Source organism: Dasypus novemcinctus, chromosome 16, assembly GCF_030445035.2.
Source record: "Dasypus novemcinctus isolate mDasNov1 chromosome 16, mDasNov1.1.hap2, whole genome shotgun sequence".
Lineage (NCBI taxonomy): Eukaryota > Metazoa > Chordata > Mammalia > Cingulata > Dasypodidae > Dasypus > Dasypus novemcinctus.
The window spans coordinates 8,542,216-8,567,025 of record NC_080688.1 but is presented as its reverse complement, the minus strand read 5'-3'; the positions used below and the strand labels follow the sequence as shown (position 1 = coordinate 8,567,025).

At 34.6% G+C, this 24,810-nt stretch overlaps 1 protein-coding gene across 1 annotated transcript; it reads left to right on the top strand.

Annotated features, from left to right (window-relative positions):
• The first annotated feature begins 20,711 nt into the window (after positions 1-20,711).
• LOC101434308 (olfactory receptor 2T2-like) lies at positions 20,712-21,677 on the top strand. Its single transcript, XM_004462498.3, has one exon. It carries the CDS (start codon positions 20,712-20,714, stop codon positions 21,675-21,677), a length of 966 nt encoding a protein of 321 aa, XP_004462555.3.
• Positions 21,678-24,810: the final 3,133 nt, after the last annotated feature.

Genomic DNA, 24,810 nt, shown 5'->3' with positions numbered 1-24,810 from the left:
GATCTGTTAAGATTCTTCTCACTTTTAGTATATACACATATTCATTTCTGCTCCTCAGCTTGAATCTTTCCAATTGTCCTTTTATAGAGGTCACTATCTCTTTTTCCTGACAATGCCAATCTGCTCCTGAAACCCTCTAGAAGATTTAGTATTATCTTTATTTATTTATTTTTTAATTGTAGATTTTTGAAGATAATAGATCACAAAAAAAGTTACCTTAAAAAATATAAAATACCAGTAAGTTCACTCTAATCCATATTTTTCATTTCAGTTAATTAATGCTTAACTCATATTTCTTTTCAGTTCATATCAAGAATCTCAAATATATTCTATTATTTTTCATAGATTCTTTACCTGATATAATTCAGGTTTTTTCTGTGTATTCTTTTATCGCCTTGAGCATATGGAGGATCTCTTTTTTTTCAATTCTTTAGCTGGTATGTCCAAAGTCTGGTCCTTTACTTTGATGATGTCAGGATTTTTGTTTTATTTTTTAGATGAGTCCTCATACCCTGTTTCTTTGTCTTCTTTTTTCAAATGTTTTATTTTTAATTGTAAAACTTTAGATTACAAAGATGTTACATAAAAATATAGGGGATCCCATATATCTGGCCCATTCCCCTCCTACACCTTCCCCCATTAACAATGTGTTTCATTACTGTGATATATTTGTTATTATTGAACACACATTGAAGCATCACTATTACCCATTGACTGCAGTTTACATTATAGATTGCACTCTGTCCTTGCATGCTTGTATAGGTTTTGACAAAATGTATAACGGCCTCTATCTGTCATTGCAGTGTCATGCAGGATAATGCCAAAGTCTCAGAAATGCCGCCTCCCCCCCCCGCCCCCTCGTTACAATGATTCTTCCATCTTATATCCTAAGAACCTCTGGTGGCCACTGCCTTTATGACGATAATACAAGTTCTTCCATTGCTAGAATAATGTCTATAATAGTATAATAATAAATTTACTCTAGTCTAGTGTTCATTTCCAAATCTTGAGGATTTTGGGATGGTGATGTCCACTCCACTTCTAATTGAGAGGGGACTTAGATTTCATGGGGCAGATGGATGGAACTGTTTAGTTGCAGTTGCAGATATTCTGTGTTCCTTGGGATGGGTATTGTCCATCACCATCCTTTTGTAAGTTGTCCTAGATGAGTTCAATGAACGGAAGAGTAAGTGTTGCAACTCAGCTGTGATTTAGGGCTCAACCGGCACATTCACATACAAAAGATTCAATTCTCTGGGACAGATATTTAATGTGTATAGTGCTAAATAGAGGTTCAAATAAAAGGAACTAAAGAGCCAAATGTAGGGAAGTTATAAATGAATCTAACTCTATTACATTGGGGAGCATATATTTCAAAGCAAGGTCCACTGACATGGTGTTAAGTTCCTAAGATTGTCTGCCATGCCTATAGTGTCTAGATGTCTACAGAGTCCTCAGAAACCCTCCTATTTGAGGCAGTGTTTACTGCGGCAGTCAATAAGATCCTGCTGAGATGTAGATAAGCTTAGCCTCTGGAATGACCTCCTGACTCGCTTTGAAATACCTTAGTCATAAAAACTCATTGAATTTAATAGTTTCCCCTTTTGATCAAGATGTTTTTCCAAATGCACCACTAGTCAGCTTTTGGCAATAATCCCTCAGTGCAAGGAATTTTTATTCCCAGGAGTCATGTACCATTTTGGGAGGTTGGTAATGTATTTACATGCTGAGTTTGGCTTAGAGAGCAGTGACACTTGAGCAACAAAGAGGCTTTCAGGAGGTAACTCTTAGACAATATATAATACCATGCTAAATTTCAATTTCACAGGAAAAGATTTGTAAGTTCAACTGTCAATATCAAGGCCTGGTGTAACGGTCTGTCTTCCTTCACTAGGCACTGCACATGTGCTTGAGGGACTCTTGTCATTCTATTAAAGAATGTAGCAAGACTTTCCTGGATGGGAATTCAAACTCCTTTCAGTTGTTCAGTGGGTCTCCACCCACCGAGGCAACAACCCATGAGGGGTTAAACCTCTTCACATGTCTTAGAGGCACACCCCAGGTGCACCACCCCCCCTCCACTATCACTGACACCCCACACCTGTGATCTTCCCCTGCCACAGTTGTGACCCTTCTGTGATCCAAAACTTCTCCAAAAAAAGCCAAAATGCCAAAAAATAAAATTTTAAAAATGAAATAATAAAATTTTTAAACATAATAAGTGAAATAGAAAAATAAATGAGAAAATTTAAAAAATGAAATAAAATAGAAAAAATTTATTCATTGTGTTTTTGTTACTGTAAGATTTGTAATCTTTTATGCACAGTGAAAATTTCTTCCATGTGTTCCCCCAGCAACTTACTCTTTTCACTTTATCTTTAAAGAATCGTTAGGTTAAAGAAAAATCACATAGAAAATACAGAGGATTACCATATAACTAATGTCCTCCCCCTGTTCCACTCTCCTCAGTTATAATTACACATGGATGGTACACTTGTTTCAGTTGATGTACAAATATTTGAAGCATTGCTACTATGGTCAACATTTTAAATTATGTTTTACATATGTAACTTATTTTTCAAAACCTTAGTGTTTACCATCTTTTCCAAGGAGATCAGGAGGGAAGAATAAAATAGATGGGAAATAGGACATTTTTAGGGCATTGTTCTGCATGACCTTGCAATAATTTTAAATAAAATTTATAATAAATTTAAAAATTCATGAAGTCTTTTTCTTATAATCTCTTTGTTCCATACTGCACAATTTAATATTTAAAAGTGTTAATTGAAGATTTAGACCCTGAGTTATCTGTTCCTTTCATTAACATTATTTTTAAAGGAAATTTTGATTTCAGAAAAGTTACATAAAAATAGATGAGATTCCTAGTTTTTTGGTTTACAGTTGTTCATCATATCCTCTTTTCATCTCTTATTTCTGCTGGGTCAGCATTAATGTCCCTATATTTTTACTTCATTTATTTGCATCTGCTCTCTTTTTCTTTGTAAGCCTAGTAAGGGTGTGTCAATTTTGTTAATCTTTTAGATGAACTGAATTTTGGTTTTGTTAATTCTGATTTTTGGGGTTTTTATAACTCAATTTTATTTCTGCTGCATGGGAATTCAATCCATGTGCATGATTGTCTTGCAAGTCCACATTGTCTGTAATAAAAACATATTTTAAAAAATAGAGGGTTTTTGGAGAAAATACACCAAATGTAATATATGGACTATTGTTAGTAGTAAGATTTGATGATACTCTTTCATAATTTGTAATAAATGTCTCACAAAAATGCAAAATGTTAGTGGTGAGTGGGTTATGAGATCCCTGCATGATGTTAGGCTTGTTTGTTTTGTAAATTCACAACTTTTATTATATACTTATTGTTTATGTTTGTTCATGTATGAATGATATATTTTAATATATATACTTTTAAATATGGGGGTCTCCCATATATCCCACCCATTTCTCCTCACATTTTTCTAATTAATAACATCATATATGGGTATGTTATATTTGTTACAAGTGATGAACAAATACTAAAGCATTGCTACTATGGCCAATAGTTTACATTATGATTTACATTTTGCACTGTAAAATTTTATATGTTTTAACAAGATGTGTAATGACCTATATCCATTATTACAAAAGGACACAGAGCATTACTGATGCCCTAAATATGCTCTAAGTTCCATATTTTGTCCCTTCCCCCTCCCTTTGGAAAGCATGGCAAACAATAAGTTTCAAATTTTCAAGAATAAAGTTCCTATTTATATGTATTAATATTTAGGGGTTGATATATTTATTTATTTTTATTCTGTTTTATTTTATTAGTCCTTGTTTATGTACTAGAGAGGATCTTTCCCCTCTTTTTGAGAACATGGCATGACACCATGATTTGGCTGTGTATTTGTGGATTTATATCAGGACTCTCATTTTGGTCCCATTGGTCACTATGTCTCTCCTTGTGCCAATACCATGCAGTCTGGAAACTGTAGCTTTGTAATATGCTTTAAAATCAGGTAGCATTATTGATTCAATTTCTTTTTTCTTTTTCAAAATGTTTTTGACTCTTTTAGACCCCTTGTCCTTCCAAATTAATTTCATATATATTTTTTCCATTTCCATAAATTATGCTGTTAAAGTTTTATTGGGAATGTTACATTTGTAAATAAATTTTGGTAAGAGAGAAATTTTAATGATATTTAGTCTTCCAGTCATGTTGAGGATGTTTCCTTCTCTTCCTTTTGAAGTGCTTTTTTTTCCTTTAATAAAAGGAGGCTTCATTTTGTCAAAGGCTTTTTTTGTGTGTCAGTACTGATGATCATGGGGTTTTATCTCCTTTAATATCATTATTATATATTGCATTGATTTAATTTATAATAATGTTGAAACTTCCTTGCATTCCTCGGAATAAACCCACTTGATATTGGTGAATAATTTGTTCCCTGTGTGTTTGAATAAGATTAGCAATTTTTTGTTGAATATTTTAGCATCTAAGTTCATTACAGAGATTGTCTGTTATTTGCTTTTCTTGTGGCTTTGGTACTAGGGTGATGTTTTCATCATTGAATGACTTGTTAATGTTCCCTCTAATTCTACATTTTAGAAGACTTTAAGCAGAATTGACGTTAGTTCTTTCCAGAAGTATTGGTAGAATTGACTCATCAAGTTATATGGTCCTGGGACTTTCATGGCTGGGAGGATTTGATGATAAATTTGATCTCGCAAAATATCATTGGTCTGTTGAATAATCTGTTTACTTCTGACATCAATGTAGGTTGTGTGTGTTTCTAGAAATTTGATCATTTCATCTAACTTATTCATCTTGTTGGCATACAATTTTTCAATATATTCTCTTATGTTACTGTTTATTTCTATGGGTTTAGTGGTGATATCACCCCTCTCATTTCTGATGTTATTTGTATGCATCTTCTCCCTTTTTTTCTTTGTTTGTCTAGCTAAGGGTTTATCAATTTTATGAATCTTCTCAAAGAACCAGCTTTTGGTTTCAGTCATTGTTTCTAGGTTTTGTGGTTGTTTTTTGTTGTTCTCAATTTTATTTACTTCTGCTCCAATCTTTATTTCCTGCCAGCTGCTTGCATTGGAATTTTCTTGTTGTTCTTTTCCTAGTTCTTTCAGGTGTGCAGTTAGATCTTTGATTTTAACCTTTTTTTTCATTTTTAATACAAGCATTTACGACTATAAATTTCCCTCTCAGCACTGATTTTGTTGCATCCCATAAGTTTTGTTAAGTTGTGCTCTCATTTTCATTTTTTACCATTTTGGGGTTTTGTTTTTTGTTTGTTTGTTTCCTTCAATTTCCTTTTTGACCCATTGGTTGTTTAAGATTTTATTTTTTAACTTCCTTATCCTGGTGCCTATTCTGATTCTTTCCCCCTTATTAAATTCCAGTTTCAATGTATTTTGATCAGAGATATTACTTTGTATAATTTGAATCTTTCTAAATTCACTGATACATGTTCTGTGATATGGCATGTGGTCTACCCTAGAGAATGATTTATGTATACTGGAGAATTATGTATGTTCTGCTATATTTGGGTGCAATTTTCTCTATATCTCAAATAGTTCCAGTAGCTTTACCATATTATTCAATGTCTGTCTTTCTTTATTGAGTCTCTGTTGATGTTTTTTCTAATTTTGATAACAGTCTATTTAAGAATCCTACAATGATTTTAGAGGTATCTGTTTTTCCCCTTAGTTTTTCCATTGTGTGCCTAATGTACCTTAGGGCAAACTCATTAGGTGCATAAATATTTATAATTGTTATTTCTTCTTGATAGATTATGACTTCTATTAAATATAGTGTCCTTCTTCGTATCTTACAATAATTTTGCATTAAGTATATATTTTCTTATACTAGTATAGCTACTCCTGCCCTTTAATGCTTATTGTTTGTATACAAAATCATTTGCAACTGTTCACTTTTTAACGTCCTTGTTTCCCTGGGTTTAAGGAGAGTTTCCTATAGACAGCATAGTAAAGATGGGTCATTATTTCCTTATACCTTCTACCACTCTGAGTTGCTTGGAGAATTTCATTCATTTACATTCAAATTGATTACTTTCAAGGTAATACCTATATAAGCCTTTTTTTTCCCTTTAGGTTTATATTTGTCATATTTTCTTTTTCTTCTTTTTTATACTTTCAGTTACTCTTACTAAAATGAAAAATCTTTATTTATTTTACACTCTCCTCCAACCCTCTTTCTCCTTTTTTTGTTTTCAAACTATAATACCCCCTTTAGTATTTCTAGTAAGGTAGGAGTTGTGTTGAGAAACTATCTCAGTTTCTGTTTATCTGTGAATATTGTTAACTCTTTCTCATATTTGAATACAAGTTTTGCAGTGTACAAAATACTTGGCTGGCAGTTTCTTTTCTTTAACCATCTTAACATTGTCATACTAATGCATGCTCCTCTCCATTGTGTCAGATGATAAATAGTGGTTAATCTTATTGAGTTTCTCTTGCACATGAGGGAACTCTACTTTCAGAATTGAATCTTTGTCTTGAGCATTTCGCAATCTAATAAGTATGTGACTTGCAGTAGGCTTGTTAGGATGTATACTGTTTGTGTTGTGCTGTGTTTCCTGAACATGTATATCCATTTTCCTCATGAAAGTTGGGAAATTTTTTGGCTATTATTTCCTCCAACAGTCTTTCTGTTCCCTTTCCTTCTTTCTACATCTGGTATGACTATAACACATATATTTGTGCATTTCATGTTGTCATTTGATTTCCTGCATCCCTGCTTTTTCTCTATCTTTTTCTCTCTCTTCCACTGTCTGTGCATTTTCAAAAGGTCTATTTTTTACTTTTTACATCATTAATTCTTTCATCTGCTTGTTCAAATCTGCTGTTTTGTGCTTTCAGCATATTTTAAAATTTTTTCTATTGTACATTTCATCAGTCTGATGAAAAGTATATGTTTTATATACTTACAATTTCTGTTTATGTTTTCCTCAATGTCTTCTTAATATCCTTTTTTCTCACCCTTCACTTCATTAATTTGATTCGTGATATATATTTGGACTTCCTTGATTATTTTTCTACATCTGTATTTCCTACAGCTTTTTAGCTTGTTCCGTAGACTGGATCATGCCTTACTGTTTCTTAGTGTGACTTGTAATGTTTTGTAGGGGTTTGAGCATCTCTTTATCTTGATGGGATTATTCAGTTGGTTAGTTACTCTTTCTATGCTAGGGTTTCATTTTATCTTTTGTTAATGGGCTACTTTGACACTTGGTTCCACTCATTTTATATCTTTGCAATTGTCTGTGTTCACCCCCCCCAAAACATTAAGAAAATAAAAAATAAATGAAGAAGAGAAAAAGAAAAAAAATTAAAAATGGTTGGAAAAGGAACCATAAAAGAACCAGGAAAAAAGTAAGTTAAAAGAGTGAAAATCCATAAAAAATCAAAACAAAACAAAAAATGATTAAGAATAAAAGTGGCTGAATAAAAAAGAAATAATAAATAAAATAAAAGACTGGGAAATGAGAAAAGATGAAAGAAAATTAGCAAACAACAGAAGCTGAAATGTAAGAAAGGTACCATAAAAGGAAAAATGAAAGAAATAAATGATATTAAGAAAATGAGGAAAAAAAACAAAGATAAAGAACAGAAAAATTATTCCTTCCTCTCACTAGAATCCATCTCATGCTGCCAGTGCTCAACAATCAATAACCTTGTAGACTGCCTTAAGCAGCTAAGATGAAAGCTCTATGTAGTTAGGGATATAGAGAAAAAATAAGGAATAAAAAGTAATAATAAAATTAAAATTATAAAATAATAATTTAAAAACTTCCAGCCTAATTTCCCTGCAATTTGTTTCACCACTTCTCTATCCCCAGGAGCTGCCTGTCAACCTGTTGGATAACTCTTTCGCTCCCTTCCCTTCTTGCTAGTTGGGATTCTGATGGCTGCCTCTCCTCTCACTCTTTCCCTCATTATTGTTGGGCTTCACATGGAATGCTCTCTGTCTCTTTGAGTTTGTCTCTCAATCAGGCTGTTAGGCACTTGACAGCTCAACCCTTCAATAATCTAGTTATTCTCTCCTAGGGTGGGTGTTTGTTACTGGTCTCTTGATCAACTTTCCTTATTTCTTTTTCTGGAGCCACTTGCGCACAAGCTGACTTCTTTCCTTTTCTCAGGAACTGGCTGAGATCTGGTCCACCTACTCTATATTTCCTCCTTCCTTACTCTCCTCTCCCAATGAGCTGGTTGAGTGTTGATCCTAATACCTGCTTGCACCAAAACTCCTCCAGCTCCAAGGCATGCAGGTAATGGGATATGCTCCTGGTCATATGATGGCTTCCCTCCTTAATAAATTCAATGAAATAGGTTAAAAGTTTAAGGATATTAAGAAGACACTTGAACAAAATGAATTTGGAAGATTGAAGAGAAAAGTAACAGATCCTATGGGAATGAAAAACACAACAAAGAGATTTTTGTAAAACTGGACACGTACAGCAGCAAATTTGAATTGATATAGGATGGAATTATTGAGTTGAAGAACAGAATATCTGAATTTGAAAAGACAGGAGAATAAAAATGAAAGACTGGAAAAATGGAATAGGGTGTCAGTAATTGAATGAAAATAGGAAACATAGGAACATTTGTGTTATATTTGTCTCGGAAGAAAAAAAGAATGGAAAAGTGCAGAAAGAATATTCAATGAAATAATGCCCTAAAATTCCCCAAATCTTATAAAATAAATATATATTGATATCCAGGAAGGACAATGTATCCCAAACAGAGTAAATCCAAATAGACCTACACTGTGACATTTATTATTAAGAATGTCAAATATCAGAAATAAAGAGAGAATTCTGGAAACAGCAAGAGAAAAAAAATTCCTCAGAGAAAAAGTGCCAATTTCTTATCAGAAACCATGGAGGTGAGAAGTCAGTGGTGATATATTAAAGATTCTGAAAAAGAAAAACAGTCAGTCAAGAATACTTTATACAGCAAAATTGTCTTTCAAAACTGAGGGTAAGATTAAAGTCTTCACAAATAAACACAAACTAAAAGAGTATGTCACCAAGAGAGCAAATTTACAGGAGATATTATAGAGATTGCTCCAGGCTGAAAGGAAAAGAGAGAAGTCCTGTGGAAGAGTGTAGAAATGAACATTATTAGGAATGGTAACAATGAGGGTATAAAGACACGTTATAGTAAGATAGGTTAATAGAAAGACAAAAGATAAAATCGATGAAGTAAGTAATGCCTTTACAGTAATAACACTAAATAATAATGAACTGAATACCCAATTGAAAGACAAAAACTACCAGAAGAGATTAAAAAAAAAAATAGATAAAAAAGGCTAACACACAAGGACACAAATAGACTGAAAGTAAACATTTGAAAAAAGATTCCATGCACACAGTAATAAAAAAAAACACAAAAACTGGTGTAGTGATGCTATTACAAGGAAAAAATGGAATTTAAATTAGAAAACACTGCAATAAGAAATGAAGAAGGGCATTATATATTAATAAAATGAACAAATCATCAAGAAGAAATAACAATAATAAATATTTATGCACCTAATCTCTTTGCCCCCAAATATATGAGGCAAACACAAAACTGAAAAAAGAATTAGATATCTTTACAATAGTTGGAGATTTTAATACAACACGCTCATCTTTGGATAAACTAAAAAATTCACAACAATGTTATTAGAATTAATGGACAAGTCCAACTGTAAACCATAACCATGTTTGAAAGCTATTGTCTCAGTATCTGTATATCAGTTGCAGCAAATATCATATGAACATGTAAAAAGATCATTGCTGGGGAAGGGAAAAAGTGTTCAATGCTGGATATGTGAGAGTACCATATAATGTATACATGTATATATTGTATACACAATTTACTGTGATCTAAAACTTTTGTGAAGACAAACAAGAAAAAAATAAATAAAAGAAAGGATGTAAACACTGAGGAAGAAATGGAAGAAATTGCCTTGCCACTGTACATACAGGGCAACACTTATTGCAATAATAAAAGGCAAAACATCAAAAACAAAGCTTTTTTGTTTTTTAATTTTTTGATACCCCAATTTATTTTTACATTAATTTTTCTAAATTATTATGTATTCTGTATCTAACCTTCAAACTCATCACTATATTCCAATTTGCTATTAATGGAACCTGGCACTATATTAGGTTTCATTTTTTTTTAAAGATTTATTTATTTATTTATTTCTCTCCCCTTCCTCCCACCCCAGTTTTCTGTTCTCTGTGTCTATTTGCTGTGTCATCTTCTTTGTCCATTTCTGTTGTTGTCAGCAGCAGGGGAATCTGTGTTTCTTTTTTTTGCATCATCTTGTTGTGTCAGCTGTGTGGGTGGTGCCATTCTTAGGCAGGCTGCACTTTCTTTCGTGCTGGGCAGCTCTCCTTACGGGGTGCACTCCTTGCGCTTGGGGCTCCCCTATGCAGGGGAAACCCCTGTGTGGCAAGGCACTCCTTGCACACATCAGCACCAGCTGCACACAGGTGAAGGAGGCCCGGGTTTGAACCACAGACCTCCCGTATGGTAGACAGACGCCCTAACCACTGGGTCAAGTCCACTTCCCTAGGTTTCATTTTTGAAGAAGTTTTGGATCACAGAGAGGTACAACAATGGCAGGGAAGGAATACTGGTGTGCGATGTTATTGATAGGGGGCACATGATTGGAAGGGAGTTCTCCAGGGCATGTATATAGGGTACATAAAAGTTTTTGTATATTTTCATAGTGGTTACAGTTAAAAACAACAACTGAGGGAGTGCTGAGTTCCTAGCCGGGGGCATTCTATCACATTCCGGAATGGAACAGCAACAATCTCCCAAGCACAATGGATAAGACCAATAAAGAAGGATGGTCTAACAATGAGCCCTTGATACCAATGACAATGCTTGTGAGCCTGTGTGCATGAAATAAGACTAGGCCTGGAACTGCAGGGTGCCTAAGAATTAACTCCTGAGAGCCTCCATGTTGTTCAAACGTGGCCATTCTCTCAGTCAAACTCAGCATGAAAATGCATTATGTTCCCCCTAGCATGGGATAAGACTCCCAGGAATGAGCCTCTCTGATGCTGAGGGATTACTACCAAGTACCAGCTGATGATGTAACTAGAAAAAGACCTTGAATAAAAGGGTCGACTCAGACCAGCAGAATATTTCAGCCTACATGCAATATCAGGTATCAAAAATGCTTTTTGACCTTGAATAAACGGAAGAAATGGAAAGGACAAATGAGTTTATATGGCTACGAGTCTCCAAAAAAGAGTCAGGAAGTCATCAGAGGGGTCGTTCTTATGCATACCTCAGCAGGGTCCCAGAGACAGCCAAAATAGATACAAGCCCAAGTACTGGTTCTTCTGAGGGCTACAGAGACCCACAGGTTCTATGGTCATGGCAGATGGACTTCAGTGCCATGTCAGTTGGCCCTGCTTTGGAGTTTGTGTTCCTGCGTGTGATGGAGTTGAACTCAGATGTGATATTTGTTCACAAGCCTCTCCTATTACTTTTACTGGACTTGTGGTTGGTGCTGGGGTTTGGTGTATGCTCAGGGGACCTGAATCTCTGGACTGTCCATGTGATAGCCAGGCCCTGAGCCTCAATAGACCTGCACCTCCTACCCTCTGGTTTAACGAACTTACTCCAACCAGCTAACAGGGAGGTGAAGAAGGTCAACCACCACAACAGGGAGCCAAGAGTGCCTCCAACTGCAATCAAGAGAATTGTATCCACCATCCATTTGGAATTTAAGCCCCTATTCAATATACAGGAAGAGTGGACATAACCATTCCAGGGTCCACAGGATAGAGGAATAAAGTATGGATTACTGATATTCTATTCATGAACTATTGTGATTAGTAATGGAAGAAAATGTAGCATTAATAGAAAGTGTCCATGGTAGCTACTGAGGGCAGGGAGAGGGAAGAAGAGATATGGTGTGGTGGCATTTTCAGGACTTGGAGTTGTCCTGGGTGGTACTACAGGGACAGTTGCTGGACATTGTAGGTCCTGCCATGGTGCACTGGGTGGACTGAGTGAGAGTGTAAACTGCAAGGTAAACCACTATTCATGTGCAGCAGCAGTGCTCCAAAATGTATTCACCAAATGCAATGAATGTGCCACGATGATGAAAGAGGTTGTTGATGTGGGAGGAGTGGGATGAGTGGCGTGGGGGCTATATGGGGACCTCATATTTTTTTGATGTAACACTCAAAACAACAACAACAACAACAACAGAAAACAGGAGGATGCCTGGCCAAGTCCTGCTTGCAGGGTGAAACCTTGTTTTCTAGCGTGTTAGAGGACATGGTAGTCTTGAAGCAGGCTAGAAAGATAGGGAATTAATAGATGAATCTGGAACCTGGCAAGAAATCTATGTGGATATCAGTAACCCCAAGATGGCTGCTGTAAGACCCCCGCCCCCCTCAATGACTTTATCATTGGGCCCTCCTGGGAGATTGATGGGGGAAATAAGCAATCAAAACAGTAAACAGCTGGACTCAGATGGGATCTCCCTTCATAAGACTTTCATGCTAATGTGCTGGAGGTGCAGTTAATGTTGGGGTTTAAGATATATTTAGGGGATTTGAATCTCTGGACTGACAATGTGATAGCCAGATCCTGAGCCTCAACAGACTCCAGCACCTACAATCTGATTTATTGGACTTACCACACTCAGCTAAGATGGAGTTGAAGAAGGACAACCACCACACCATGGAGCCTAGAGTGATTACAACTGAAAATGGGAGGATTGCATCCAGCATCCAGGTGGAATCTGACCCTCCTCTTGACATAGAGGTGCAATGGACACAACCAATCCAATGTCGACATAGAAGAGGTGGACAAAGGGTATGGGGAAAGGCAGGAAGAGATGAGAGGTGGAGGCGTCTTTGGGACATGGAGCTGCCCTGGATGGTGCTTCAGAGGTAATCACCGGACATTGTAAATCCTCACAGGGCCCACTTGATGGAATAGAGGAGAGTATGGGCCATGATGTGAACCAATGTATATGAGGTGCAGAGGTGCCCAAAGATGTACTTACCAAATCCAATGGATGTGTCATGATGATGGGAACGAGTGTTGTTGGGGGTGGGGGTGGGGGGGTGGGGTTGAATGGGTCCTCACATATATATTTTTAATGTAATATTATTACAAAGTCAATAAAAAATAAAAAAATTAAAAAAAAAAAAAACAGTAAACAGCTTGAACACCTTCCCTGCCATTAACAAAGGGGTGTGATAATTAACAGTTCAAAGTCCTGAATGAGCTCTCTTGCTCTTTCTCACGCTCTCTTGCCTCTGACCCGAGACTCCAGCTGCCTTCTCTCCTGCTTGGAGCACCCGCAAGTAAAATCTGGGCATTTATAACCTATAATGGGGAATCATAACCTGTAAATCAGCCCCTCTTTATCACTCTTCACCTCCTTTCTCACTACCTGGGACCCCTGTTCAGTTATTTTCTCCCATTTCTCTTCCCTCTTTACCTGAATAAATTACTGGGCTAACTCAAACAAAAAGATAAAAAATTAACATGCAAAACTCATTAGCATTTCTATATCCATCTCTTGAGCATCTGTTATCATTATGTTCAGTGCAGTAAGCCAGACACAAAAGGACAAATACTGTATGACTGCACTATTATGAATGATGTATTATGTAAATTCATGGAATTAATAATTAGAATACAGGCCACCAGATCATAGAATGAGGGTAGAAAATGGAAAGATAATGGTTAATCTGTTCAGAACTTGCTTAAAAGATTGTAAATCTTTGGAAAAGAATGGAAAAGTTTAAAGCACATCGTGGTGTTCGTGTCTAGGTATTAAATATATGGGTATGATCATGGTTGAAATGGAAATCCTAAGGACATTTGTATTACTATATAGAAAGTCAAAAATCATAGCATGGGACTGTATAACATAGTGAAACCATACATAAAAAATACAAATGTGTGTGAAATTACTGTGTGATTGCTTTTACAAAATATAAATACCAATAAACCAGAGAGAAGGAAAGAGAATAGCAGCTATGTATGGCAGATGATGCAAAAAGAATTTAGTAGGTGATGAGTTTTGTTGGTTTATTTGGTATTATTATTATTTCTGGAATAATGAAAATGCTCTAAAATTGAAGTTATCAATGCACATCTATATCAAATACCATAGATTGTACACTTTGGATGAATTTATTATTTATTAATAAGTATCAATAAAATTGATTCATATAAAAAAATCTCATATGTTTAAAAACAACAGATAGCTGTGAAAAGAAGAGCACCATATGACCTAAAAAAAATTCATTAGTGTTTCTATATTTGACTCTTGAGAAATCTGAGGAGGAAGTCAGGAAAAAATTCCATTTACAGTAGAGACTGAAAGAATCAAATACATAGGAATAAACTTAATTAAAGTTGTAAGGGACTTTTATTTGGAAAAGTGCAAAGCATTGCTAAAAGAAACCAAAGAAGACCTAAATAAATTTAAGGACATTCCATGTTCTTGGATTGAAAGACTAAATATCATTAAGATGTCAATTCTATACACATTTATCTACAAATTCAAGACAATCCCAATAAAATTTCCTACACTTTTTTTTACAGAATTTGAAAGGACAATTATTAAATTTATTTTGAAGTTTAATAGGTCCTGAATAGCCAAGAATATCTTTAGAAAGAAGAACAAATTTGCAAGAATCTCACTTCTTGAATTTGAAGCATATTACTTAACTATAGTACTAAAACAGCATGGTATATGTGGTATATACACACAATGGAATATTATTCAAATGAAATGAAATTGGTATGCAGATAATAACATGGATAGAACTTGAATACATTATGTGGAGTGAACTAAGTCAGACAAAGAAGGAAAAATTTTGTGTGGTCTCACTATTATGAACTAAAATGATGAGTAAACTCACTGAGGCAAACTCTTAGGTATAAGTTACTAGGAGATAGATTGTGGGTTGAGAATGGGAGCTGATGCTTAATGTATGCAGAATTTTCAAGGTTTATTGTAAATGTGTAGAAATGAAAAAGTTGATGGCAATACATTATAGTGAGTATATTTGACACTGCTGGTTTACAAATGTGATTGTGGCTGAAAGAGGTCATCTTTGAATGTAATAATTAAGAGGAAGCCAGAGAAAAATATAGAGACTGCAGAGCAGTGATTTTGGTGGTGTGTGGAGATTGTGGTTAATAACATAAGAAAGTTATTCTTTACAAACTGTTTCGTGTATGGTGATACATGAGAAATTACAAACAATGTAACTATGAATTATAGTTAAAAGTAAAATATTTTGGCAGCAGCAGCAAAGAAGATATTATATTAATTCTAAGGAACAATAAAATGGGGTATAAGGGGACATGAGGTTTTTCCTTTTGTAGTAATGAAAATGTTCTAAAATTGACTGGGATTTTGACAGAAAAAAATTGTGATGATATGAGAGCCACTGCATGTGTGATTTGGATAGATTGTACAAATCGTGGAACTGTTTTACACGATGAATCCTGTGATGGAAGATGGACTATGTTTAATAGAACAAATGTGTGGTCCTTCTCTCATGAACTATAGGAAGTACAGGGTGTTATGAACCAGGTGGATTGGGAATTACACTAAATGTAAATATTGGCTATAGTTAGTAGTAATGTTTTGACACTGCTCTTTCTTTTACCTTTAGTTTGACACTTGTTTCTTTTACTCTTCCTTTTGTACTCCCTCCTTCCTTCCTTTCCATCTTTCTTCTCTTCTTCCTTTTTCTCTTCTCTCTCATGTCTCTTTTTTATACTAATTGATGTGGTTGTGACGTCCAGTATTTGGTCCAGAAAACCTTGGTCTGATGGTTCCTATGATGATATTTTGTGGATTTAAATCATCAGTCATTTGATTTCTTCTATGGCTGATTATAAGTAAGAAGGGAGATTGTCTTCAGCAATGTGAGAAATTTCATAAAATCATTTGAAGTCATAAAAGGAAGTACTGATGACTTCAGCCATTTGAAAGAAGAATTTCTTTACTTCATTCAGCCTGCTTCTCCTGAGGAATTCATTAAGAACTTCATTGGATTTCCCAACTTGCGGCCTGCCCAACAGCATATTTACAGCCACATGTAAAGTCATGTCAGTTCTGCTTCTCTGGAGAAATCAAATACACTGATTTTGAATTACTTTTCCATACTTACTTGATGAGTAATTCTGAAAAACACTTAAGCTCTTTGAGTGTCAAAACCTATTTTTAAATATATATTTAACCTCCAAAAACACCAATGACATGAAGGAGAGGAATTTTTCAGTTTGACATAGACTCTTGTTTCATTGATATTTTCAAAATTTTTAAATTACTCTGCAAAGATGTCAGGACTAGATAAATATTTTTATGATGAAATATCAATAAGTGATTGCAACCTTTCTCTTGGGAAAAGAATGCACCCTCTGGTGAGAGAGAATGAATTTTGGTTGACTGTCCTCTAATGCACAAGGTAACCAAATAAACTCAGATTAATTGCTAAACAGGGGATTCCTTGTGGGATAGGTGGAAACACCACTCTTTTACCTGAGCTGTACCACCATAACCAAGTATTTAAAAAGTCTTGTCATTTCACTCTCATATTACTAAAACTTGGGCTCAGCTGCTCTGAGGTAAGGTCTTAGTTTTACAAAGAAACCACATCGACCATTTCTGAAAATGGGGATTTTTTCTTTAGGCATGATTTTGATGATTATAAGTCTGCCATGCTGAGCTCTCATTTGCTAATGAATGAGGCAATATTCTCTTCAAGTCTAGGAATTACAAAAAATACATTCTGACAGCTTGACTATTGGAAAATGGATATTTTTTCTTTATAAATGGGAAGCTAAGGAGAATTTAGTCATGAGAGGATTCACTGAAGATAAAGGGAAATGCAAGAGCTAATATTTTGAAATGTATGCTTAATATTCATCATGAGGAATTTTCAGACGTTAACAGGTAGGTTGTAAATATGTTGATTGGGAGAAACATGGATTAATTTCTGGATATTTTAGAGTTGCTGTCTTTGTATATGGCTAGGTGTGAGTGCAGGTTTTTGCCTGATTTGAAGTAGATGAAAACATGTTGAATTCTTTTTTTAATATATATTTCTGATTATTTTAAAAACTTCTCCTTTTTTACTCCATAAGTCATTTGTATATTTATATATGTTCATGGAAACTCTCAAGACTAACTATATTTTTCATGGACAGATAATATTCCTTAATGAAATCTTCTGATTAGCATGAGTAATGAAAGTTCATTGGGCTGCTTAATTGGGGAAGAATGGTGTTATATCTACATGTTGTATATTTGGATTACAGCATAATAGTGAACAACATGTTGTTTAATTATCCATTTTGAAAATTTCTAATTTGCCTCTAGGTCAAGAGGAAGTACATGATTTATTTCCATTGCTGTAATAAATCATGTGTCATTTGGATTAATAGAACAAGTGAAGTATATATCTAGGGAAATATATGATCATGAAAATTAAAGATAGGTTGAAGAATGTGAAACAAATATGCATCAGTGTGTATTAAGTTGCCATATGTAAGGAGAGCAAATCTACTATTCAGTACCTGAAGCAATGCCCAAGTAGTTTGCTAGTTTAAACAGTAGAATAAGAATTAAATTATGTTGAGTGAAATAAATCAGATGTAATAGGATAAATATTGCATGGTCTTACTCATATGAATCAATACAATAAATTAACACATGGAGTTAAGGTCTAGAGATATAAGTTATTATGAGACAAAATGTGAGTTAAGAATGGTGAACTAATGTTGAATGTTTATAGAATTTTTAATAAGGTTTATTGTAAATTTGTGGAGGGCAAAAAATTATATTGAGTAAAACTAACTCTGCTGGTGTACAAATGTGATTGTGACTGAAATTGGTAATCTTGGGACTTAAATGCCATTTAAAGGAAGCTAGAGGATAATCTAGGGTTTATATAACCATGATTTTGGTGGTGGATAATGATAATAGTACGAACAAAAAAATGTTCTATTATGAGGTGTTAAGAATATGGCACTACATGGGAAAATATAACTAATATAAGTTATGGACTCTAATTATCATTAATGTTATAATGTTTTTACAGCAATGGCAAAGAAGATGCTATACCAATTCTCAGGTTCAACAATAGGGAGTATAAGGGGGTATTGGATTTTTTCCATGTAGACTAATGAAAACATTTATAATTGATTGAGCTGATGGAAGCAAAACTGTGATGAAGATGGAAGCACTGATTGTACACTTAAATGGATTATACAAAGCATGGGACTATAAAAGAGCAAATCCAGTGGTTAACAGTGCAGATGTGAGAACATTCTCTCATGAACTATAGTGAATATTCCATGCTAATACAGGGTGTTAATAGTACAGTGGCAATGGGGAAAATATACCAAATATAAAGATTATAATTAACAGTAATATTTTGATTTTCTTTCATCATCTGTAACAAATGTTTCTCAACAATGCAAGGTGTTAGTGGTAAAGTGATGTATTAGAGCCCTGTATGTATTACATAATTGTTTTATAAACTCACAACTATTCTAATAATAAAACATAAAGAATTAAAGGTTTAGTGGCTATAGAGAAAGAAAGAGAAGAACCAGAAACAGTGGATTCAGTCCAGTGTGGTTTCAATAAAATATTAATAGTTGTTAATATTATCCATTTTTCTTTCAAGAATTTTCTGATTATATTTTCCAGATATATCATTCTTAAATAAATATTTCATCATGTTTAATACTCAAACAGCACTCTATTTTTATATCCTATTTCTAGATAATCGGAGTCAAAATCTTTCATGTTCCAGATCCAGAACAATCCAAACTCACCCTATTCTGCACACAGTAATTCTCCAAGTTATCCTTCAGCTGCTTGAGAGATTTCATTGCTATTGTTTAAGCCATCTATGACCCTGTCTTTCCTTTTAATTTTTAAATCTCAAATTTTAAAATCAGGCAGTTTTTGTGTCTGTGTGCTGTAAGAAAACTTACCTCAGTCTTCTCTTGGTTCTTGTTGCATTACTATTTTCAAAGCAATTATCACTTCAGGGTTTTTAAAATACCCTGTGCTTTCCAGTTATCTCCATCTTCAGTTATAGTGTGAATTTTTTGAGGTGAAGAATACAACTTATATTATTTAGTCTGATGCACAGTATCTTCATGGAAAGTATGGTTTACTGTGACTTCATATATGGAAAGCATGTAAACTATACCTGGGACATGGCAAGATACATTTTTTTCTTTCTGATGTGTGAGACATTGCAGTCCCTTGTTTATTCTCCTACTTATCTTGATACTTTCAGTGAAGTTGCCTTATCACAGAAAATTTAACCCAAAACAGATCTTCCCAGTATCTATTCTTGACCACATTTTCCTCATGAGGAAACAAATAATCTGCTTATGTTAGAACATGGAAGCTTATTTTCTAGAAATAAATGTCCTCAATAATGTTTTCACTGAAGTGTGAGATCCACATTATATTTAGTATTTATAAGAAGCCAAATAATAACAATTGACAGTTCATCTTTCATTGTCCCTATGTATAACAGAAATTCACATATAGATTACTCAAGAGTAAGATTGGTAAAAATTAATCCCATTTTCTTTCAGGGAATTCTAATACTACAGTGTATTTTTCCCTTTGAAGTCAGAATTTTCTCTCTTATAAGCAGGAAGTATCAGCAGAACAATAGAAAAAGAAATGTAAGGAAAGATGATCAAATAGATTTGCTACCTAGGACAATCTAACAGTGTTAAGTTCAGAATGCCACTCTGTCAAAGAAATTGAATTAGCACTGCTGAAAATAATAAGTTATTGTGTTCAGTGTATGAAGTCATAAAATTTTGGCAGACCCAATAATTTTAACCAGAAAGAACAACACAACAAGGAGTCCTAACCCTACAAGTTGAGCAAATTTCACCGAGGTCCTTATTTGAAATATTTTTGTAATAAATGATAGAATCCAGATATTTAGCTAATTTGAACCATGCATAAAATATGAGCTTCCTTTGACATTCAATATCTGATGTAAAGCTCTGTGGCTCTTGACCTTCAAACAAACTTAGCAGCACTGCCTTGTCAATTATTGATGTTTCAAACAGTCAAAATGTTTAAAAAATAAAACAAGCCAAATTAAAATTAACTAAAATTATTGACATCATATTTATCTCTCTATCAATTAATTAAAGCAAAAATGGATGACTTTGAGAATGCTAACAATATAATCATCTTAATGGCAGAGAAAAAGTTAAACATAATCAACCTTGTATATTGATTACAAGGAAGCAAAGGTTTTTCTGATAACCAGTCTCAGAAAAATTTCAATCTAAAGGGTAAGATTAGAAAACGTGTATAGAAAATATTTCATATTAAAAATAGCTCAGACTCTGAAACTCATACTTTATAAATTATTACTTTTATTTCTCACTTGTAGCCAATAGAGGAATAGATCTTCGAAGTTCTTTTCATAGATGAAAAACTGAATTTTGACATTAGTTTATCTGTCCAATATCACACATGCAATTAACATTGAAACTAAAATTCTGGAAGTTACTGCTTTCAAAGTTTATGTTCTTTCCTTTATGAATAATTAGGTTTTCCATAAATATTTGATTATTAATTAACTGACTAAATTTCTGCATCTTCTCTGCTAAGTGAAATGGACATGGAGGCCAGTTTTAAGAACTCCACTGACTTCGTCCTCTTGGGACTCATCACCCATCCAGTGTTTCCTGGACTTATTTTTACAGTCCTCTTTTCCATCTTTGTGGTGGCGGTAACAACCAATGTGGTTATGATTCTGCTTATTTACATGGACTCACGTCTCCACACGCCCATGTACTTCTTACTCAGCCACCTTTCCATCATGGATACAGTTTATATCTGCATCACTGTCCCAAAGATGCTACACGATCTTCTGTCCAAGGAAAAGACCATTTCTTTCATAGGCTGTGCAGTTCAGATATTCCTCTATGTGACCCTGATTGGAGGAGAATTCTTTTTGCTGGGCCTCATGGCCTATGACCGTTTTGTAGCTGTGTGCAACCCCCTCCGATACCCTCTCATCATGAATCGTAGGATTTGCTTGCTTATGGCGGTGATCTCCTGGGTTGGTGGCTCCTTGGATGGATTTATACTGACGCCCGTCACTATGAGTTTCCCTTACTGCGGGTCCCGAGAAATCAATCATTTTTTCTGTGAGATCCCAGCTGTGCTGAAGCTGTCATGTATTGACACCTCCCTCTATGAGACGCTGATGTACGCCTGCTGTGTGCTGATGTTGCTCATCCCCATATCTGTCATCTCTGTCTCCTACACACGGATTTTGATAACTGTTCATCGCATGAACTCTCCTGAGGGCCGGCGCAAAGCCTTTACTACCTGTTCCTCCCATATCATGGTGGTGAGCATTTTCTATGGGGCAGCCTTCTACACCAATGTTCTACCCCATTCATACCACACCCCAGAGAAAGACAAGGTAGTGTCTGCCTTCTACACCATCCTCACCCCCATGCTCAACCCACTCATCTACAGCCTGAGGAATAAAGAAGTGGCAGCAGCTCTAAAGAAAGTCCTGGGGAAGTGTTTCTCCTCTCAGAGAATCAAAGCTGGCAATGTGCCCAGGAAATAGTAGGGGCTCAGGCCTTGGTGCAAGCATCACTGTTGCTGGCTAGAGAGACACAGAATTTTTTAAGAAAATATATTTTCTAGGTGCAGAAAAATGTTCACCATCATTATGATAATCCTGAGATATTGTCTAACAAAATATTTCTACCTTAAAAGAAATATCAAAAACTATTGCTGAAGGACATGTTCAGCATTATCCAAGGAGATTATCTAGATTCACTGATATTTTCCACAGAACATTCTTATTCAAGTAGAATTATTTCTAAATCATCACTTGTTGGTCAAGCATCCTGATTAAGAGTCTAGAACATGTAGTTTTATGTTTTACTTCGGTTCATGTGTCATATATATCTGTATTCTAATGAATATTTGAAGAGAAAATGGAAAGGAGCATTTGCCATGACCCTGATGATCTAATTTAAAACAGTCAGTAAAAGTATAATACCTTATGATAATCAGAGTATAGGATCCTTGTTTAGGAAGCTCTTGTGTACATTACATAATTATATTTTTAGTTTTGTATTACATTCACATTTTTTGAACACCAGTATTCTTCCACCACTGAAATTAAAATATGGTAATCTTTAGCCTATTCCAAATAAGTGTAATAGATGCTGTGCAATCAACAAAATTGTTGGCCTATTGAAAATTGATTTCTTCCATTATGGTCATAACATTGTTATAGTCTTCCAATGTCTTCCAATTAGGTTCTATAAATTAGTTATAAATGTTAAAGGAATAAATCAAGATAATATGACTGCCTTAGTTCAATTGAGCTAATTTCCTCAGTTTTCATTTTCTAAAATTCTCCATTTGATATTTGTTACCAAATAATTTCATTTTTTCATTAGTTGTGGCTAGGCAAAGTGTTTTTGCTGTTGCTGTTTGATTCATTTTTATTTTTTATTTCAATTTATTTCTTTTTTAAATTTTATTTTTTTAAAGAGGCTTTAGAATGCATAAATACTACAATGAAACTATAGAAGATTCCCATAGACCTCATCCCCTTCCCTTCCTACACTTTTCCTACTAATAATTTCATTCATTAGTATTGTATATTGGTCATGATTTAAGAACATACATTGTAATATTGCTACTAAACCCTGTCCACAGTTTACATTATGATTTACACTTCACACCACACGATTCTGTAGGATTTGACAAAATGTGTCACAGCCTGTATCCATCACTGCAATGTCATGTAGAACAATTACACTGTCCCAATAATGTCCCATGCTACACCATTCTTCCCTCTCTGTCCCCACAAAACGTCTGTTGTCTACTGCCTAATATATCAATGCAACAATTTCTTCCATTACTAGAATAATAATAAGTCTACTTTACTCCATAGTTGAACTCCCCATTATGTTTGCTCATTTTTTCATCTTGGGGAGTTGAAGATGGTGATGGCCACTCCTCTTCTCATTGAGAGGGGCCTTAGATCTTATGGGGCAGATTGGTGGAAGTATCTTTGTTGCAGTTGTAGATACACTGTTTTTGGAGATGGGCAATGTCCATAATCATCATTTTGTTAGTTGCCCTGGGTAAGTCTGGTGAACTGGAAAGTAGGTGTTGGCAGCAACTCTGCTGAGATTCATTGCTCAGTCAACATTTTAACTGCCAATGAATTCAAATTGGCATATAAATAAATATGTTTCTGAGAAACATATTTAATGAGTATACCACTATTTATATGTTCAAATAAAAGGGGCATAAGGACCACTTGCAGGAAAATTAAAAATGAGTCTAACTCTAACACTTTGGGGCAATAAGTTATGATAGCCATAAAAACTCATTTATATGTAACATTTCTCCCTGTCGATCAAAGTCTTTATCCAAATGCTTTGCTCCTTGGTGCTTGGTAATAATCCCTTGGTGAAAGGTAGGTTCAATCCTGGGAGTCATGTCCTTACGTCTTAAAGAGAGACCACATAGGAGCAACAAGAAAGTTTTCAGGAGACAATGACTAAGGCAATATACATTATTAGACCAAGTTTGAATTTCACAAGAACAGGGCTCATAAGTAGAGGAATCAATAGTAAGGACCTAGCATATTGGTATATCCTCTTTTGCTAGGCACAACCCTTGCACTAAAGACATTCTTCCCACTCTGAGAGAATGTAGCAGGACTCCCCAGCATGAGAATTTGACATTCTGTCATTTATTCTGACAGTCTCCAACCATCAGAACAACATGTTCTCCATGACTATTTGAACATATTTACACTCCATAGACCATGTCCCAGGTATACCCTTCTCCATATATTCCCCAGCCAATACCCTGCACAAGTGATCCTCCTCTGCAAGAGTCACAACTCTTCTGTAATCAAAATCTGCCACAAAACAAAGCCAAAAAATACAGAAATACAAAAATACAAAATACGAAATATAAAATAAAAAGAAAAAAGAAAAAATATATTTTAAAAGTTGGATTGAGTCTTTCATCTGTGTAAGATCTATTATCTTTTATGTATGGTGTCAATTTCTTCTGTATGTTCCCCCTTTGTCTAATTTTTTTCACTTATTTTCAAAGGAGCTTTAGGTTACAGAAAAATCATATAGAAAATACAGGGGATTCCCACATGCCCCACACCTTCCTCCCAATTTCCCCTAGTAGTATTAACTTACTTGATTATGGCCCATGTGTTAAAATTGATATTAAAGAATTGCAACTAACCATGATCAATGATTTACACTATGGTTCACATTCTATACCATACACCTTATAGGTTTTAACAAAATGCATAATAACCTGTATCTGTCATTGTAAGATAATGCAGAAAAATTCCAATGTCTAAAAATGTCCAAAATTCCATCCATTCTTCTCTCTCTCTCCCTTGGAATCTATGTTAGCCACTAAGTTGCAAATTTTGAAGAATTGGGGTCAAGGTTATATGCATTAATGTTGAGGTCTTGACATATTGGTTGATTTTTTTATTTTATTTATTAGGCACTGCCTATATTCTTGAAAGGATACTTCTGCTGTATTTAAGAACATAACAGAACTCCTTAGCATAGGAATTTAATATTTTCTTGTTTATTCTGTTGGTCTCCACCCAATGCATTAACACCCTATGACATGATGGAGACTTTCATATTCTATAGAAGCATGCCCCTGGTACACCCTTTCCAACATAT

Excerpts from the sequence above, each read along its gene's own strand:
- LOC101434308 (XM_004462498.3), top strand. The coding sequence starts at position 20,712 with ATGGAGGCCAGTTTTAAGAACTCCACTGACTTCGTCCTCTTGGGACTC.